This window comes from Pocillopora damicornis, chromosome 7, assembly GCF_964200805.1.
Source record: "Pocillopora damicornis chromosome 7, jaPocDami1.2, whole genome shotgun sequence".
NCBI classification, from domain to species: Eukaryota; Metazoa; Cnidaria; class Anthozoa; order Scleractinia; family Pocilloporidae; genus Pocillopora; species Pocillopora damicornis.
In genome coordinates this window covers 2,744,589-2,763,832 of record NC_142676.1, presented here as the reverse complement: position 1 = coordinate 2,763,832, position 19,244 = coordinate 2,744,589, and the positions used below count along the sequence as shown (strand labels likewise).

The 19,244-nt window shown below is 38.5% G+C and overlaps 1 protein-coding gene across 1 annotated transcript; it reads left to right on the top strand.

Annotated features, from left to right (window-relative positions):
- The first annotated feature begins 1,652 nt into the window (after positions 1-1,652).
- Positions 1,653-15,539, top strand: LOC113679801 (uncharacterized). Its single transcript, XM_027196772.2, has 18 exons — positions 1,653-2,287; positions 2,383-2,465; positions 3,478-3,598; positions 4,346-4,474; positions 5,396-5,518; positions 5,990-6,108; positions 6,495-6,596; positions 7,735-7,861; positions 8,350-8,551; positions 9,361-9,505; positions 10,044-10,208; positions 10,607-10,671; positions 11,094-11,175; positions 11,833-11,902; positions 12,273-12,513; positions 13,079-13,169; positions 13,633-13,746; positions 14,764-15,539. The coding sequence occupies exons 1-18, from the start codon at positions 2,141-2,143 to the stop codon at positions 15,065-15,067; spliced, it is 2,430 nt and encodes an 809-aa protein (XP_027052573.2). The 5' UTR covers positions 1,653-2,140; the 3' UTR covers positions 15,068-15,539.
- Positions 15,540-19,244: the final 3,705 nt, after the last annotated feature.

The following is a 19,244-nucleotide window of genomic DNA, read 5'->3' as shown; positions in this document are numbered from 1 at the left end:
CTCAATATTTATACCAAAAATTAAGCCGTCTACTCAATACTGTTTTCAGCTTTATGAAGCTTTCTTTGAGATCTGTCATAATAGCAACGCCACAGTGGCGTCATTTAAAGAATTCTAATCAGAGCCCTTTCTCTTTAATTTGGAGTTCGTAGAGAGCTTCTATCGTACTTCGATGCAATACCCTCTAAATCTAATGAACTGAAGTTTTCCTATGTGCAATTTTACCATAGTTCTATGAAGCACCAACTGATTTGTTGATGACTGAGAATATTTGAATGCGATATATTGGAACTGCGGATTAATCGCGAGCTTCAACTCCCTTCAAGCATGAATATCTTTTTTCAGGCTTCATTTTTATTACTTTTTGAGGGGTATTCATTTTTTTAGAGGTATTCATATTCATTACTTTTTAAGAGGTACTCATGATCACTCTCATGTTCATGATTTATTGATCTCCTTTCGAGGTCTAAAAGCTGTTCAGTCAAGAAATCAAAAATGTAATTGCATTTTTTCATTTGCTTGGAACTAAGCTAAACCCCTTTAAAATTTAAACCAAGATTTGAATCCCGAACATTCGCCACTTCGCGGTCAGAAAGCGTTAGCCTTTCTTCCTTCGCTCTGACGAAGGGCTAACGTTCGAAACATCAACTTTGAAACTCTTTACAATATCCAATTTACGTTATCAACTCAGTTGATCATACTAAATTACCGCTGTTATACTCTCCCATCGACGCAGCACCACCGTTTCTTTAGAAACTTACCTCCCCTACTGAGAGAAGCTGTCATTGTTTTGAAGCTCAATATATATTTTTTTGAATGGTCTCAGCAAAAGTAAAGCTTTGTTCCACATGCTGGTAGGCGAAACGGCGAGCAGGAAAATATCGAGTTTTTTGTTCTAGATCTCGAATCTTTCAAACTCGTTTTTATAATCGTTTTTTAGTCTGTCCGAGGCTACTTAGAATGACTTGCAACTGATTTCCCATATAATGCCGCCATGAATCAAACTTTAAGGTTACAAGAAAACGGAAACGACCACCAACGTAAAAAAGCTCTTGAACAAATCGTCCTTGAAGCACTATAGGAAAAAATGTATAAAAAGCTGTTTGGAGGAAACGCATACCTGGTGGTAGGGTGGAAAGGCCTAAGTTGTTAAATCCCGTGGCTCTTACTCGGGTCTTACTCCGCTTGTGCTCTGGGCGATGTTCAATGAGAATATGAAGCAGAAAAAGAAGTATTTATACTCATTAACCATTGTCATACTCGTCAAGTAAAACGGCAAAAAAAATAAAAAAAAAAAAAAAAAAAAATCATTAAAACCTGACAGAAGAAAATTAATGTTTCCGTAATCTTTTCTTTTACCTTATTATTCCCTATTCACGTCAACAACACACGTTTAGTTAAATTTTGCTTAACTTTATCAACATCAGAAACAGAGAACTGAAAAACGTAATTTTAAAACTTGAGAGTTGAATATGAAAGCGATCTTCGCAGCAATGAACCCTACTTGAACAGTAGTGAAGCTAAGGCCTGACAAAAATTCAGTACAGGATTTAAACCCATGACCTCTGCGATACTGGTAGAGTGCTCTACCAACTGGGAGCTGGTCATTATGTTGGTCCCAAATAAACCCGTGAAGTGATGAATAAATAACTGTAAGTATATGAACATCATATACATGTGAACTGCGGATAAAGAAGGATTCAGGAAGTCACTAACATATGATATCGATATCAACGTGCTTAATGCGAAGTCGAAAAATATCGGTTTAAGCAACTTCTATGAAAAGAAAAATAATAAAAAAATGAAACCATGTTTAACAAAACAGCTTTGAGACATGTTTAGACTTAGATGTGAGTCAGTTCGTGTTTGTCACGCAACCTTGCAAAACGGGAGGGTAAAAGTAACGTTACTACAGACACAGTGTTCCAAAACCGAAAATAAAACCAGAAAGGCAAATCCAGCTATTTGACTTAGTAGATATACTATTTTTGTCACGGAGATTTTGTTTGTTTTTATTTTTATCGATCAATGCTCTGAAAATAGTTCGCTTGTGTATCTTGTAATACAGATACGTGTTCCTAATTCTTTTGCTTGTCACGCGGTGTTTAGTAACGAGTTCGCGCCTCGCTCGCCTGGCACAATGGCAGCGGAAGATGAAGAGGAGATTTTGAAGTCACTACGAGCACAGAGCCGATCAGTTAGCTTCGTAACGGGATCAGAGTTAGTAAACATTGATCTTAAGGAGGATTCAAGTCATCTTAATGAAGACAGCGAACTTAGTGAGACGGTATGAATATTTGACTGGTTCATTTGTTGTTTATCTTCCACGGTCTGTGAATTTCACGAGCTTATAAATATTTGATGGGTTCTTTTGTCTCCTAGGAGTTGTTGCTGGCTGGAATATTGGTGAATGAGGCTAGACTCGGTCGAAATGGTTACTTTAAGACCTCTCCGAAAGAATTAAGGTTAGCTTGATGTTTTCATACAAAATTTTGTATTATATTTGTTTACTTCATGTCCCAAAATTATGGCACTTTTTCTCTTTCGCTCAGTGTCCTCATCGTGGAAGAATTCTCTCGTTTAAAACTAGGTTTTTGTCCACTTGACCTATACAGAATAGTGCGTTTTGAGTGATATTTTTTTTCATCTCTAAAAAGCTGCTTGTTGTTAATTATTTACCTATGCAAATTTTATTTAGTGTAATTTAGATCTACTATATATTTCATGATTTCGTTCTACTACCTTACGTTTTGAATACATTGAGGTATTCTTATATCGATATATTCCGAGTGACCATTTGTGAATAAAAACAAGCTTTTCCTAGCTATTTTATCACATCTGTTACTGTAACACTGAATAGGAACCTAAATTGGGAGGGACCAGGGGTGGGGGTGAGGAGTGGTACTCCTCTGAGGGGTACTCCTCTCTTCAGACTGGGTGAAGGTACCCCACCCATTGCCACAATAGCTTTGAAGTCCTCCATTTAGCATTTGTAGATTTTTATTTAACTGCAGAGGGGAGAAGAACTTTGAATAAAACCCAAGTAGTCATTCTAGTGTGATCACTTCCCACACAACACCTTATTGCAATTTTAAATGCCATTTTGTTGTGTACTGTCAAATTCAAGGAAGCAAGACATTGGCCCTGCTTCAGTCAAATGATGTTGATAATGGATGTTTTTTGTGATTGTTTCCATTACTTCTGGGCAGTATGGTAAACTTTCTGTAATAAGAACCATAGTGAACAAACCTACCAGCATAATACCAGTGGACTTCAGCAGGAAAAAACTCACCCACATTATCTGATCAGCATACAAACTTATCAATTGTTAGCCATTAGGCTTTGCAAGCATGAAGTTCCTTTTGCCTTGCTTTCCTTTTGTCATGGAAGATAATGGTGGAGTTCAGGTGCCGTTGTTGATTTTAATCACTGTACACACAATGAGTTGATGAATCAATCTCTTTTTCACTCTCATAGACTTTACAAAATTTACAACAAGCCAGTATTGCGAGCATTAGTGTACTTTTGTGTGTGGCTTAATCTCTGTTTGGCATTTTTTGAGGAACCTGCTGTACAAGGAATGACTCTGCCATATTGGGTAAGTCACTTGAGATTAAATCATGAGTTATTTATCAGCAGCAGAATTTAAATTAGGCAAAATTACACTTCAGATAATGCTGCTGATTAGAGATACCCACATTCTTGAAGTAGGGGTATTAAGATCTTAAGTCTTCGGCACAATTACCATATGACCCATTCATACAGGTACAGGAGTAATTTTGTACAGCCTTAAGCCTTTGGAGACTGATCAACCATTAGTTTCCCACTCCCTCATTTGTATTAGTTAATGGTTAGATACTCAACTGAATGGCTGGACAAACAGTGTGATAACTGGTTTATGCTATCCTAGTAAGGGGTTTCCTGTGGGTATCTCCTTCCCCATGCATGAATGTCACAGGGCTTCTCCAATCTTTCTGACATGATGGACTTATGCTCATGATTGATTTCATTGGATTGAATGTGACGCCTGAATCTTTTAGCTTCTACATTAAGAAGGCCTCTTCCTCTTTTCTCAGTTATCTTGCACAGTTCAATGATCCAGGAAAGGTGAAATTTTACGGTGTAATCCAGGAATGAAATGTTGTCAGTGTAATGTCTGTATTACAAACAAGTCATTGGTGCAGGTGGATAATATACAGAGAAATAAGAAAACTTGTTCAGTCTGCCATCTTTAATGCTCACTCTCCCAAAATGCCTTAGGGTTGTGCTGGCACAGGCAACCCAGTTACAATGACTACTTTCAGTAACTCAATAAGCTCATTCATCCTAATTGTTTTGTTTGCAGGCTACAATGTTACTCGAATATATCTGCCTGTTTGTTTTCATTCTTCGTCTGTTCCATGTCTGGTGTTTTGCTGCTGGTGTGAAATTTTGGAGAGACAAAAAAAATGTGATAATGTTGTCTATCATTGTGGTGAGACAGAGGAATTGAAATGACTTTCAATTAGTGTTTACAATCAGAAAATAAACAAGTAGATATTGCTTTGACATTAAGAAAGTTAAGAACATAGAATCAGAAAAATTGTTCTATTGTAGTCTTAATTTAATCATTTGAAAATAGTATTCTGATTGCTAATCACTGTCAGCACTGTCATTTCCCACAGAGAAAGAGGATAATGGGGATAATAAATTGTAGTTGCATTCTATTTCCCTGTATTATATTAATCTTCCCTTATGTCTACTAGGACTTATGCTCTCCCTCATCATTCCATCATTACAGACCACTTTATTTTGCAAGTCATATACAGTTGAACCCCACTTAACTGGCACTGTATTAAGTGGTCACCCTGTATTAAATTAAATATATTATTTTCCTTTCAAGTACTATAATTCTCACCTCTCTTAAGTGGTCGACTCTATTTAGCAGTTGTGGTGAACCTTTCTTAAGTCCCAACAGCCTGTTTGTATTGTCTTCCACCTGTATTGAACTGTCCCTTAAAGCTTAACCATTCAAGTAAAATTAAGTATGATCTCTCAAGTCAATTTTTTCCCATGTTTATCTCCTGAAGTCAATGTTAGTGCTTTGAATTGAAATGTCTTCAATGTATTGCAAATTATCTTCCTTCTTAAGACTGTTAGGACAAAATGGTGTTTTTTTTTTAAATTGCATTTTACCCCTCTTTTATGGAACAGTGTATGTAGTGGTCAACCTGTTTAAAGCAGTCACCCCATAATTCCCAGTGGGTTATCGTTTAATAAAGGTTTGACTGTATAGTATTACTCCAGATACCTTTTCCCAGTCATTTTTGACATGTAAGCTTAAATTCTTTACAGTCTGCTAACCCGGCAGTCTAGATATCACCTTTCAGAGATCTTCACTGGAATTTTTTTTCAGCTGACTTTTCTTGACATGATTATGTATGTCATATTCAAAGAATCAAAACTCCCAGTTCACACCATGCGATGGACAAGAGTTCTTCGCCCACTTATTCTCATCAATATCAGTGAAGGAAGACACGTGAGTTTGATTGCATATTAATTTATGATAAAACTAATGTTTAAAATTACCATCACAAGTGGAAGTCAGCTGTGTTCCATACATATGTGGTATCTGTCCAAGGTATCTAGTTTTCAAATTGTTATTTCCAACCCTGAAAATATCTTTGTTATTACCTCATGAAATTCAGCAATAAGAAATTCTGAACATTTCATGACCAGTACCTTACTTATTAAACCTTTCACCCCTAAGAGTCAGTGACTAGCATCTAAAATCTCCTTACAACATCACCCCTAAATCACACATTAAGGCCATGAGAATAAAGGAAATGGTCAGCAACCAGAGAAGCTTTGGATTGTTGATTCTCCTCGTCAACACCTATGGAGAATATGCATACTGATATTAGGGTGTAGGAGAGAAGACTTTTATACAGAGTGTCAAAATTGATTGCTTGCTCTTCACTTTTTATTATTTCTTGTCTTTCTCTTTTAGATTCGTAGAGCTGTAAGAAACATTAGAAAAACTCTGCCTGAGATAGCTAATGTTCTGGTTCTTCTGTCACTCTTGATTGCCTTATTTACTTTGCTTGGATTTAAGCTATTTGGTAAAAGGTACAAACATAATTATCCATAGAACATTTTTTACTTGAATGTCAAAAGTAGACCGGGATTATTTGCTTTTGTTTTTCTTTGCTCTTTGATTGGTCAATAAAACTCGTGCCACTTACTCAACCAATCAGATGTAAACTAAAACCACTCACGACTTCGTCGCCGGCGTTTCCCCGCGCTTAAGGTAGTTTGGTTGGTTTTACTTCGAGTCCTCCTTGGCTCTTATACATTACCCAACACTGGCTCTTCTTCTTGTACAATATGTATTCGTAATGCATTTGCGCTCTTACAACGTGACTAACGCCATCACGATTTCTGTAACACGATAGTGCCCCATTCAAAGTTTGAGCTTTTGACTCTCGACTTTGTTTTTCAATTTATATTTGCAGGAATTTGAAAGACCTCCACGGAAAACCGTATTTCACGGACTATTTCGACGTGTATTTTAAACTGTATGTTCTGACAACAACAGCGAACAATCCGGATGTAACGTGAGTATTCTTAGTTGCGTTTTACCTATAATTTACGAGTGTAAGCAAATGGATTGTTTTTGTAGAATATCTATTTCAAAGATTTGTAGCAGTTGTAACCCTTTCACCTTTAAATAGAAAAAAGCGTCTTATCGCACATAAAGGTCACGAGAAAAAGGGAAATGATTACCAACTAAAGGAACTCGTGATTGTCAAACAAATTCTCCTTGTCAGCAACTTAGGAACTGCATAAGAAAATAGTATGGAGAATATACGTACTGAGGTTGGGATATAGAGGGGTAATCTTTGATAAAAGTGGGTTTGCTTCGAGAAATAAAATTATTCTTTTGTGAGCGCAAAAGACCAAATATGAATTTCCTGAAGACCCTGCCACTTTCTTTTTAAGAACTCCTTTTCCTCCTGTCTTTGCCAAGCAAAACTGGAGATGTGAAGTTTTATATGAAATAATTCATATTTGTACTGCGGTTGTAGATGAAAGTGAAATGTGATCATCAATTGCTTAAATTGGAAAATTTACTGCGATGATCACATTTCACTTTCATCTACAACCGCAGTACAAATATGAATTATTTCATATAAAACTTCACATCATTTCACTGCACGGGAAGATATGAACTCAATAAATTGACCTCGCTCCCAATGTGTGGCTTCATAGCTCAGTTGGTAGAGCATCGCACCGGTATCGCGGAGGTCACGGGTTCGAATCCCGTTGAAGCCCTGATTTTTTTCAGGCTTCTTCTTTCCAATTGCTTAAATTGGAAAATTTACTGCGATGATCACATTTCACTTTCAAAACTGGAGAGTTAAAAAGTGGTTTTATTATTTTTTTGAAAACCGTCCCATAGATATATACACCCCTAACTTCTACACAAGGTGATTGGTTCCAGTTCCAGTTCCAGTTCCAGTTCCATTCCCTTTAGTTGTCTATAGGAATTAAGAAGAAGCACTTGTAGATAAAAGAAGTATATTAACCATTTCATTTACATTACACTAACGGGATTCAAAACAGATTACATCGTTAACAGAAATGTAGAGAGAACGACCAAAAAAAAAAAAAATAACCCCGACGATTCTTGGAGATAGGCACGAGAGCCGGCTAACGCCACAGGTTATTTATTCTTAAAATCTACTTCCACAGGATGCCAGCCTATGATAACAATGCTTGGTCCAGTTTGTTCTTTGTTATTTTCATTGTCGTCTGTATGTACATATTTGTCAGTATTTTTCTTGCTGTTGTTTACAAGAATTACCGGATGCATATGAAGGTAACTTCTATTTAAAGGAACATATAAGCGTAGGGTGCTTTTCGATTGAGAATCGTAAAATTAAAACCTAAGTGATCTTGAGGGCCAGTCAGAACAAGGTTTGATTATTGCAAGGTCCCAATAAGACGTTAAAGAGAAAACTAGTTAATTCCTAGTAGCGCGGGAAACACGAGCGACATAACCAGCTAGCGCAAAGTATAACGAAATCAATTCAATTCTTATTACTTTTGAAAATCAATGTTAAGTGCTCCATATATTTATGGTAATAATGGTAATATTGAGAAGGATAATAATGATGATTATAATAAATGGAAAAAAGAAAAAGATAAACTATTACGGACAGGGTTCCACTCTCTGAAATATGAAAATTCAATTTATACCAAAAAAAAAATTAAATTGTTTTGTATTCATTCTATTGTGAGTTTGATAGTCATGCCTACTGTAAAAAGTCTGGATCCTTTCACATGATTTTCATTTCCTTCTTTAAGAATGAAATCCGTGCGTCAGTCTACCGTAAACGCCGACAGCTGAAAAACGCGTTTGATGTGTTGAAAGTCAGGTCTAATGAGATGTGGGTCATCACACGAAAAAGGTGGTTGACTCTGATGAAAGAGGTTTGTCCTCAGTGGAGTCTTGCAAGAGTCGCTCTGTTGTGGCAAGTGCTTGATGAAAATAACGAAGGAAAGATAGGTAAGATCGACTTAAAGGAGGTTTCGATGTGTGTACGGTATGTGTTAAAATTGACCAATTCCCTAATGGGGCTTTTCCGGGCCAATACGAACAAATTGGGACTGACAAACATTGTAAATGAACACAGTGTTTTTTAAAAACACTGTTTTCTATTTGAAGGGAAGCAGACCACATAGAGTACATAGAAAGTGGAGCAAACGAGTTGAACTCGGGGCAACCGAGAAAAAATCAAATCCCGCGCGAAGCAGGGTTGAGGGATCGAATCCGAGACCACCAGATTACAAACCTAGCGCCCAGATCCCTTGGCCATACTGTCTCCTCAGCCTTTGACTGAGAGTACAAAGGAGACTTATCTAGGAATGCATTAGTCTTCTTTATTACGCCCTTTGATTGGTTGAGGAGGCAAACCTAAAATCATTCATACGTCAAGACGTCACAGGTCACCAAATTGCATTTTGGTCCAGAAGATGGCGTTAGTTTCTCATGCCAATGACAGAGCGTGATGAAGTAAATTCAGCGCTACCCTGGAGTGCCGTTAACACTTTCCATCACTCACAGGGGTTTCATTTAAAGTCGCTACCTGCGGTCTACCGCTGCATGTAAGACATCTTACCGCTGTTTGTTGAGCCTGCGAGCAGGCTGTTGTGTTTGGGTATCACCTTACGGCCAGCAGCCTATTACACTAGCGGGTGTAATAGGGGAGAGCCGCTTATGGAAAACTTTTTTGAAATCCCTGAATCATGTTAAACAAACCCTTTTAATGGGAATTTTTACCTGTGTATGTTTTTAAATTACACCTTGGCTTATAGGTAAAAAAGACTTCCTCATGGTTGCTGACCTATTAAATGTGAAAGTCATTGAAGTTAGAGACCAAGTCAATCTGTTCGAGAGATTCATTCCAAGGGTTTACAATTCCCGCATCAGTGCCATTATTCGATTGGGCGTGTGCCACAAGTATGTGAAAGAATTATGGCCGTATATCGTAAAAGCTTCATCTCTCAACGATTTGGTTTTAACTTGGCTACAAAAATATGAGCGCTCATTCTCTTGAATCCTTTTACATTTCTCGGTGATATATTGAGAATATACCCTTACCTCAAGTTAGGAGAATTTATTTATAAATCACCCCCAGGAGGCAAACGGTTAGCAATCGTAAACTAAGTTGTAATACGGATTTTTTAGACGATATCCAGTAACCTTTAATTTTTCAATAGTGTTTAACATATAACTTCTCTCTATAATACCCATACATTACCCAGCAAACGGGTAATGAGGATACTCAAACTTATTAGGTTAAAGTTGTTACTTCATCTTACACCAAATTCTCGAAACTAATTTTCTAGAAATTGTGTAACAGCTACAAGGGAGAATTAACAATCACATTTGGGGGGTTTAAGGGTCAAGAGATTATGGCGTGGTGGGGTATGTGTCATAACTAAATTAGGGTTCCCAATCTTTTTCTTTTTTTTTTAATTTTCTGTTCTCGTTGCAGATATTTCGTTTATTTCTTCGATTTGGTTATTTTCGCCAATGCCATTTTCATCGCTCTGGAGAGTGATGACGCAGAAGTGACCTTCCTAGCACTGTTTAACTTGGAGATCTTTCTGAAACTGTATACATACGGCTTTAAGAAATTCTTCGCACGATACTGGAACATGTTAGTAATGTGCTATTAGTAAATCTCTTATTATTATACGCAGACATCACAATCTCAATTCTGATTTGCTACAAGCGTGCAGTTTATTCTTTATGGCACTCACACCCAGCGAGAATAGTTTTTATGAGCGTAGAACTGGTTTCATACCCAGAGATCATAGAGAGTAATAATACAGTTTATTACAGATAGCAAGAAGTATCAAGTAATTTCTTTGTTTCCGGCTCTGACTGATGTTACAAAGCTCGAGTTTCACCATTCTTTCTTTCATTCTTAGCCCCATCCAATAACTTAAAATTGTTTTTGTCTATGTTCTTCATGCATCATCAGAGTCCAGTTACTTTAGTATTGCTTGTGGTGATCGCATGTAACCTCTCTCCTGGTGCTCGTTTGTTTTACAGATTTGATTTCCTAGTTATAGGTGCAGCGACATTGGCTCTCATCATTGAAACATCTTACGAGTCCTGTGAGTTAAAATATGTTGTGTTTTATCCGTAATAATAAGGCTTGTGCCAAAAACGCGTTACTAGTGAAGAGACCGCAAAAACTGGTAACGTATAGAAAGTGAATTATTGTGAATATTGACAAGAAAGATCAAGGCAGCAAACGATGTGTAACCCCTGGAGAATTATTGTGATAACAGGTTCTCGAATGTTTTGTTGGGGAACAAATATGCACCACTTATGATGATGAAGCGACCTAAATTCGCGACGCAGGATTGGTGATCTCCATATCCTGTTGGAATCTCAGAAAATGGGAGTAGTCCAAAAATAGCTCACTGAGGAAACATGTTTCCAACTCTTGTATTTGATCATGCTAAATCTTTCTTCTTCTTTTTTTTCTCTCGTTTGCTTCTTACTGTTTGTTTTTGCCTCTCTCTCTTCCCAGTGCAGTCAAGTCAAGGTGTTCTGGATTTACTGATGGTTCTTCGAGTTCTCAGATTAGTGAAAATTATGGGCCAAATTAAGCGGTTTGTATCGACACTTACCGTTCAAACAGCGCGAAACGTAGAGAAAGATGTTTTTCGTCTTGTCACGAGCGTGAGACAAAGAAAAAATTATATTCCCCCTGAGGAGTCGAACCTCAAACCTTCGGATTTTGCGCTCCTATGCTCTACCTCTGGGTCATAGAGACTCTATGGGCAAGGCCTATAACAAAGTTCATGCACAACACGTGTCGTGCATACTGCTTAGATCAGCAATTTCGATGGCGTCATGAGGTTCGATTATTCTTGGGGACTCGGAATATTTTCTGTCTCACGCACGTGACAACACGAAAAAGCATCTTTCTCTATTTCTTAACTGAGCGTAAAAGTTACCATCTTTCTTAATCTATTTACAAAATCTTGCGAAACCTGTTTTCTTAGCCATGAACATACTAATGGCGGAAAATCCTATGAAGCATTAATCCTGCCAACGCGATGCTCAATTCAATCTCAAATCCCGGGTAAATAAGCCCGTAACCCATACTAACATTTTCGTAAAGCTTTTCGGTCAGCTTCCCAATTCAAGTGTGACGATTTGAAGTCGTTTTGTGACAAACTTATTAAAAGCACCTTCCATTCTCCGTTTTTTTTTCTGTTTTGTTACCTATGTTTGCCGCATTTACAGGTCGATTTTGTTCCCAGATTTCAGGTTATAATTGGAACAGTCATGCAGATTGGTCCAGCTATGGGCACTTACGGCGCCATAATGTTTGTAAGTTTGCGTCAGTACTTTCTCGTGGTAGAAACATTCGATAAATATTTCACGTCAGAGCTTATGCTCGCCAACAAATTTAAGAACGCAAGGTTTTGTCTAAATTGATTACTTTTAATGTTACCTGTGCCTCAACCCTGTAACTGAAATGATCAACGTCATTCATTCTTTAACACGGGCCTATTGGTCGGTTAAAAGGACGCTATTCTGTCCGCTGTATGATGCACTTATTCGGTCGGTTTTTAAATTTCTCTCTCTATTGTGCGCACTCATTTCTTGGGTCATGAGAATTGTTAGGCCAGTTGTACGCAACTATTTCCCGAGTACGGCCATCACACTCGATTAGTTAGAAGTTCATTTTTTTTTTCAGGTATTGTACTACATCTATGCCATTATGGGGATGGAACTTTTTGGAAATTTAATCAAGTCGGAAAGTAGCTATCCTACCTCTGGTGAAGAAAGTTCTGATGGCGAGAATCTCACGTTTTGTGGAAACATCAAACTGAAAGGGTCAGACTTTTACGGGGATCGCTACTGTAACAACAACTTCAACAACATCCTGAGGTCTTTTAAAGTTTTGTTTGACCTGATGGTTGTCAACCAATGGCATAGTATCCTTTAAGTTATACGTTTTGTCGCCATCGGTTCGTTTTAACAGCTCAGGTGTTTTTTAAGCACAAGTGTCAGTAGTGATATCGATTTATCCTCCGTGATGTTAAGTTTTCAAGGTACAAACAAACCCATTAAGCCTCTTTGGAGCAAAAGGCTCATCTAAGGTAATTACCTGAATCACTTTTGTCTTTTACGGGTCTGGAGAGTTTGCGTTTTCCTTGAAGTAATGCAAGGTTCCACTCTTGTTCAGATACGCTGATTATATCAGTCTGGGTCCCATTCCTTGACTGCCATGCCTTGGTAAATGCCTTGCGCCTCCTTTATTCAGCAAAATCTGCATCCGTGCCTTCAAAACGCGTTCGCTCATATTTGTCGGGGCATAGAAAATCAAAGCCGGACGAAGCTAAGTCAAAACTTTTAATGCACTTGCATATCCAAAAGGGCTAGCGAAAATCTTTGTCTGGTTATTGTATGGAAATCAAAGGGGTATGTCCGGGTGGTTCGTATACGTGGATATGATTACTTCCGCCACTGGAATTATAGCTGTCCTTAACTCACGTCCAGTTATCACTCAAGGCTATGTTCGAGTAACAAACAAGTTTGCCAGACTTTATTTCCTCTCGTTTCACCTCCTTTGCGTTATTGTGGTTCTTAAGTAAGTACTAATCACGATTTGATGATAAACATTTTGTCTACATACGCAACAACACCACGTTCATTATTAATTGGTAGCTGGCAAGAGACGATGATGCCTGGCTCTGGTGGAGACTGTGTTGTCTGTAAGGGTCTCACTCCATAGGAGATCCTGAGAGAATTATTTTTAGATTTAAGGTATTTAGTAATTTCCTTCCAGGAATTACACCTTAGTCGTTGCTGCCTGGGTGCTCTCACAAAGAATGTATGTGGCCACGTTGGCTTTGCAAGTGATTCAAAATTGAATAACGAGTCTTGATTCTCGTCTGGTGTCTGAAATCGGGATTAAATTACCTGTCAAATTCAAACCGACGTTTTGATTGGACATGTATGCTATATACCATGTTGGTATCCTGTCGACGATTTTTTTCGTAAAAATGTGTTTTACCCTTTCTTATTGCTTCATTCCTCTCATTACCTCGCAGTATATTCGTAGCATTCATTTTAGAAGCCTTCATGCTGGAGTACTCATTCACACACGGAAAAATCGAAACAGTTATTAGTAAGAAGATAGAAGAAAAGGGCGTGGGGGTAGGAATGTAAGTATATGCACAATGCATGTATTTGTTACTTATTTCCGAACCAGAAGTGTAATTTTCGTAAGGAAAGATTGTTGGGTGTTTGGACCTAGTTTAAAGTAGTTTTTACGTGCATAAACTCAATTAGCAATATTAGATTAAAAACGACAAGAGGGAAGAGTTCGGTAGATTAGCGCCTTCCTACTTACACAATTTGAGCAAGATTTAAAACAGGTGCAATAGGTGCAGGTTAGAAATTTGAAATGAAAAAAAAATAATCGAAATTCTTTGTGGTGATCTTGGAATTTGCCTTACTTTTAATAAATTGTAAGATTAGGGCTTATGGTCATGCTCATAGATCGTCAGCTCGCCGGAATGACAACAATTAAAGCGCCTGCACAGTAAACCCAGTGGAATCTCTAGGAAATGATCTTCACAGTCACCTGCCTTGAAGATAATTTCTTTCTTTGACCAGGGTAGAATCCTGAACACTAAAGGCAGCTTTCACGAGTTGTGTGTAGCGCAGATTACATTAAATAACAGAGAAGGATTTCCCTGAGAATATTAAAGAGATTTCGACTGAAATACATTCGCTCAATGGGAGCACGACAAGAAATGAAATGTTGTTGTCTGCCTTTTGCCGTTAATTTGAGAAACTTTATGTTTATAGTTTTCAATTGGATTTATTTGAGGATTTTTATATTCGTATTGTGAAAATGATTCTAATTTCAACATCGCCTCGAAGCGCAAAAGCGCTTTCCCGCAGTGATAATCGTCACGACATCTTATGGTCTCTTCGTAGCTAGCGTCTTTATGAAAAGCGACTTCCCGCCCATAGAGATGCCTCGACTCTAGCGAAGGTCTTCCTTTTTTTGTCAAATAACACAGTCCAACTCATGCGGGGCTCGATATCTCTTACTCTCTTCCCCCCCCCCCCCCCCCTGTCTGCCTGTCTCTCTCGTGCGCACGCGTGGGCTTATTATCGAGCCTTAACTCGTGTATGTAGGCAAAAATGAACTGATTTCACTCTATTATCAGGTGTCCAATCAAAAAGAGGGCTGCCTCTCTTCTTTCCATTGATGAGATTACCGAGTCAGTTGGCAATGGCGGTTTTGCCTCGGTGGAAATGCTTGCCATGGACACAGGCTTTAGATTCAGGATGCCGAAACAACAGAGGAAAAACGCTGATGTCTTATTGCAGGAAATGTTTGAGGACGAACTTGAAGAGAACGATATCGGACCGAGAGATTTAGAGGATTTAGACGACTTGGATGACTCAGTAGACCTTGTAAGTGGACGTTCTAGAAGGAAGATCACATTTCTCAATGTTGATACAGATTGACTTCTGTTTCTGGATGTACTGACTTCTTTTCCTGGTTATACTGATCTTCGATTCTGTGTATACCTATGTATCGTTTACGGCCATAGTTCGTTCAGTTATCGCTCTCAATTTAGATTGGCGTGAAATTTTAAAGCCTGTGAAGCCATAAGCAAGACACATCGAGGATCACGTCTTTCTTCATGGGAAGAATATAGCTTAATTAAGAAAAGGCATTGTGCTCTAAATGAATCGTGGATCTGTTGAACAGGTGGTTAAATTTGTAGGTGTAGATTGGCAACACGGTTCGTATTCCCAATTTTTAACCAAGCAAATTTTAAAATCACGACCAGGAAAACATATTTTAGATTGGAACTATTTTTCGGAAAATATTTGAACGCGAATTGCATGAAATTGATTATATATGCTCCAAACATTAATAGAGTAAGTTTTCGTATTGATCGTAATAAAAATAAAATATATTCTGAAGGTTCAAGAACACGTCTTACTCTTGGTTAGTCATCGTATACCTCGTTCACGTCCTCTACGGTGCACAATTAGCCTATGTACCTAAAGCAGACAATCGGTGAAATCACGGAAGATTGCTTTAGACTGTTTCGCCTGTAAGGACGTTTTGGAACAGTTTAAGAACCGCTGACCAAAAATATCGAGAACCGCCAACAGTTAAAAAATTTCGCAATTCATTCGCAAGGACTCTTTTGATGAACCTTTTTCAAAAATTATCCCAAAAGGTTCTATTGCACTTTGCTTTCTCCATAAATCGAAAAGTTCAAAATACGCTTAGATAGCGTTTGTTTCCCTAACCTTGTGAAACAATGAAAAATCATGCAGCTTCGGCAGCTTTGTACGCCACAACACTACGCATTCCCGCTTTGAAATTTTTTGCGTCAGCAGATGATCATTTTATCTTTTTGAGAATATAAATTTCTAGCCATGCTGTTACGTTTAAGTCTGAATAGTGACTCAATGTAATAAAATACTTTGTGTCTTTTTCGGAGAGGTAAAATAAAGGCCAACTTTATAGGATTATAACACGGTCTTCCATGTGTATTTACAAATCATAATATAAATCATCCTAAAGCTTTATCCTTACCGTTGAATACCCTCAATTTCCTCTCTTGGCCCCCCTTAAGCGACGCGTCCAAGTTGAAAGAGTTTGGGCTATTACGAAAGAAAAAAATGTGATGCGAACCGTTGAACAGCAGTCACGCAAGAGGTCTGAATGAGATATTGATGAAACAAACTAAAAATGACGATAACGCTTTTCCTTAGCGTATAACCGACGACTTTTCTATCATCAAAAAGGTTATGTTTGCCAAAACTTTAGTAGCGAAGTATAATTGTTACTTCCGAAGTCAGTTGCAACGTTTTAACTGCACTGATAGTCGATGAGGTGGAACGATTACAGCTGTAATTAGCGCATTTTGTAGAGTGGGTCATTAGGGTCTATTAGAAACCGCAAAACCGCAAAACCGTCGCAAACATCATTGAACACTCAAGCCGAAAAACAAGTTTTCACCAAAACGGAAAACCCGATCTAAATATTAGCCAAAACCGCGAAACCAAAAATCCTATTGCCCCGTGGGCATCTATGGCTCGATACGTTACCGACTTCTCTAGATCTAGGGATTGAACGGTTTCTATTTTCCTGATTTTTAGCGCGTTTGCTAGAGGGTCAGACATGCCCTTGGGTGCACGGTTCGAGCAACTCTTTGGCGATTTCTTGACCTCCAAAATTCCTGCGCGTTCCATGTCTTGATGAAAGCTCATTGGTGCATGAAACAATTGTTAATCTCAAGTGTTGTGTGCCGTATCGGTTACGAACAACAAACAAATGTTAGTTTTAAGATGAGCGCTACTTGTTAAAGAATAATTTCCGTGTTTGTGCTGTGTGCGCATCAACATGTTTCAGAAGTAGATTCATCTGAATTAGTGGTTTCACCTTGTGTTTCTTCTTCAACTGAACGAACAACCTTGTTTTTACACACTGTAGCATAAAGTCCTTTTTTAACTTTATAAGCGCGTTGCTTGGCATTCTTCTCGCTTGTGTAAGGGCGATTTACCACAACGATAACATGTTTTAGCGGGAAATTTTCTGTGAGGTTTTTGTACCTTTGACCGCTCGTTTTCTTTCATGTTTCTGGGTTTCGGGCGGTAGTTTCTCCTTACTATTAACGCGATTTATTGTTCCTTCTAATTTTCCATTTCATTTGCTTTTAAGATTTCGTGATGCTCTTTGACAAGCTCAGACAACTTGGTTTCTGTGATAGCTTTATCCAGCTTGAATCTGTCAGCTTGCATAAGCTTCTGAGAAAATGAGTCGAGACGAATTCCAACAATACTATCGTGTATCAATTCTTCTGTAAGCGAACAAAACTGACAATTCTTTGCGAGTTCATAGAGGTTTTAAAAAAAAATCAGTCAGACTCTTTCTTATCTTGTGCTCGTTTGTTGAATCGCGCTCGTTCAAAAATAATATTCGTACGACCCACGAAGTGTGTTTCGAAGCTTGATTTTACTCTGTTTTAGGTTAGTGACCTTTCTGAGAGATGAAAGCTTTTCAGGATCTCGTTCGCATTTCCACTAGACCATCGTATTAATTTGGAACTTGTCATCTTTTTAGTCGAGGCCTGCTGCGATGTGATAACATTCGAACCGTTCCATCCACTTCTTCCACTCCTCAGGTTTTTTTGAATCCAATTTCTTCGGTAGAGGAATTTGTGCAAGCTATGACTCGCAGTCCTTGTGAACAGAGAATCCTGCTCCTGACACCGTGAAAGGTTTCGTAATGTTTATTTTCGGGCTTCATTTCTACCGACTCACTCACATTTAAGAAGCGATCATTGAAGCACATGTGAATCACATGGCATGACCATAGTGGGAAGGCCATAATATTCGTCCTAGATTAACAATTTTTCTTTTGACTGCAGACTAACAGGAAACGAGGTTGACCGCTTAAAGCTGTGATTTGTGCATTTTGATGCGTGTTCTGTAAGAGATCTGCTGCCCCTACAGCTTTGTTGTTGCAGAGTGGCGCGTCTGAGTTTATTAAAAACCGCAAACCGAAAACCGCTTGCGAAAAAATTGATAAATTTCCACAACCCATGTTATATCAGTCAGCAAAACCCTAATCGATGCGAGATTAGTGGAAGCGCATAACTGCCGCTCAGATCGAGGAGACACCGGAACCCAAATAGGAAAAACCGAAGACCATATAGGATTCCAAATCCGCAAGCTATAAATGCGAAAATCCCAATGCCCCCCTTCGGCTTCGATCGTGGGCATCTATGGCTTGAAACGTTACCGACTTCTCTAAGGATTGATATTACTAGGTGGGCGCTTCAAGGTCTTCTATAAAACAATCTGTTCATGTTTTGGCTATGCAGTCAAAGAAGTCACAGCTACATTGCGAGAAACTCTTTCACGTTTTTCTGTTTTCCAAAATTCTTGCACGTTTCATATTTTTATGAACGCGCGCGAACGCATGAAGCAAATGTCGATTGTGAGATAGATTTAGCTTCCTCTTTCTTATGGGGTCAGACGTGCTCTCGAGTGCACGGACGGTTCGAGCAACTCTTTGGCGATTTCCTGCACGTTCCATATCTTGATGAAAGCTCATTGGCGCATGAAACAATTGTTAATCTCAAGTGTTGTGTGCCGTATCGGTTACGAACAACAAACAAATGTTAGTTGTAAGATGAGCGCTATTTATTGAAGAATAATTTCCGTGTTTGTGCTGTGTGCGCATCAACATGTTTCAGAAGTAGATTCATCTGAATCAGTGGTTTCACCCTGTGTTTCTTCTTCAACTGAACGAACAACCTTGTTTTTACACACTAGCATAAAGTCCTTTTTAACTCGTGAATTGCGCGCATACGTAAGAGCGAGTTATAGATACGATGTGAGGAATGGCATTCGCTCGCTCGCTCGCTCGCTCGATTGGTCGATTCCTGTAAACTTTTTTTAGATTTTAGGCTTCTGAGTGCATTTGATAGCTTTTGGCGAGCAAAGGGTCAGGGTCAGACGTGCTCTCGAGTGCACGGACGGTTCGAGAAACTATTTGGCGATTTCCAGCACGTTCCATATCTTGATGAAAGCTCGCTGGCGCATGAAACAATTGTTAATCTTAAGTGTGGTGTGCCGTATCGGTTACGAACAACAAAGAGATGCATGTTAGCTG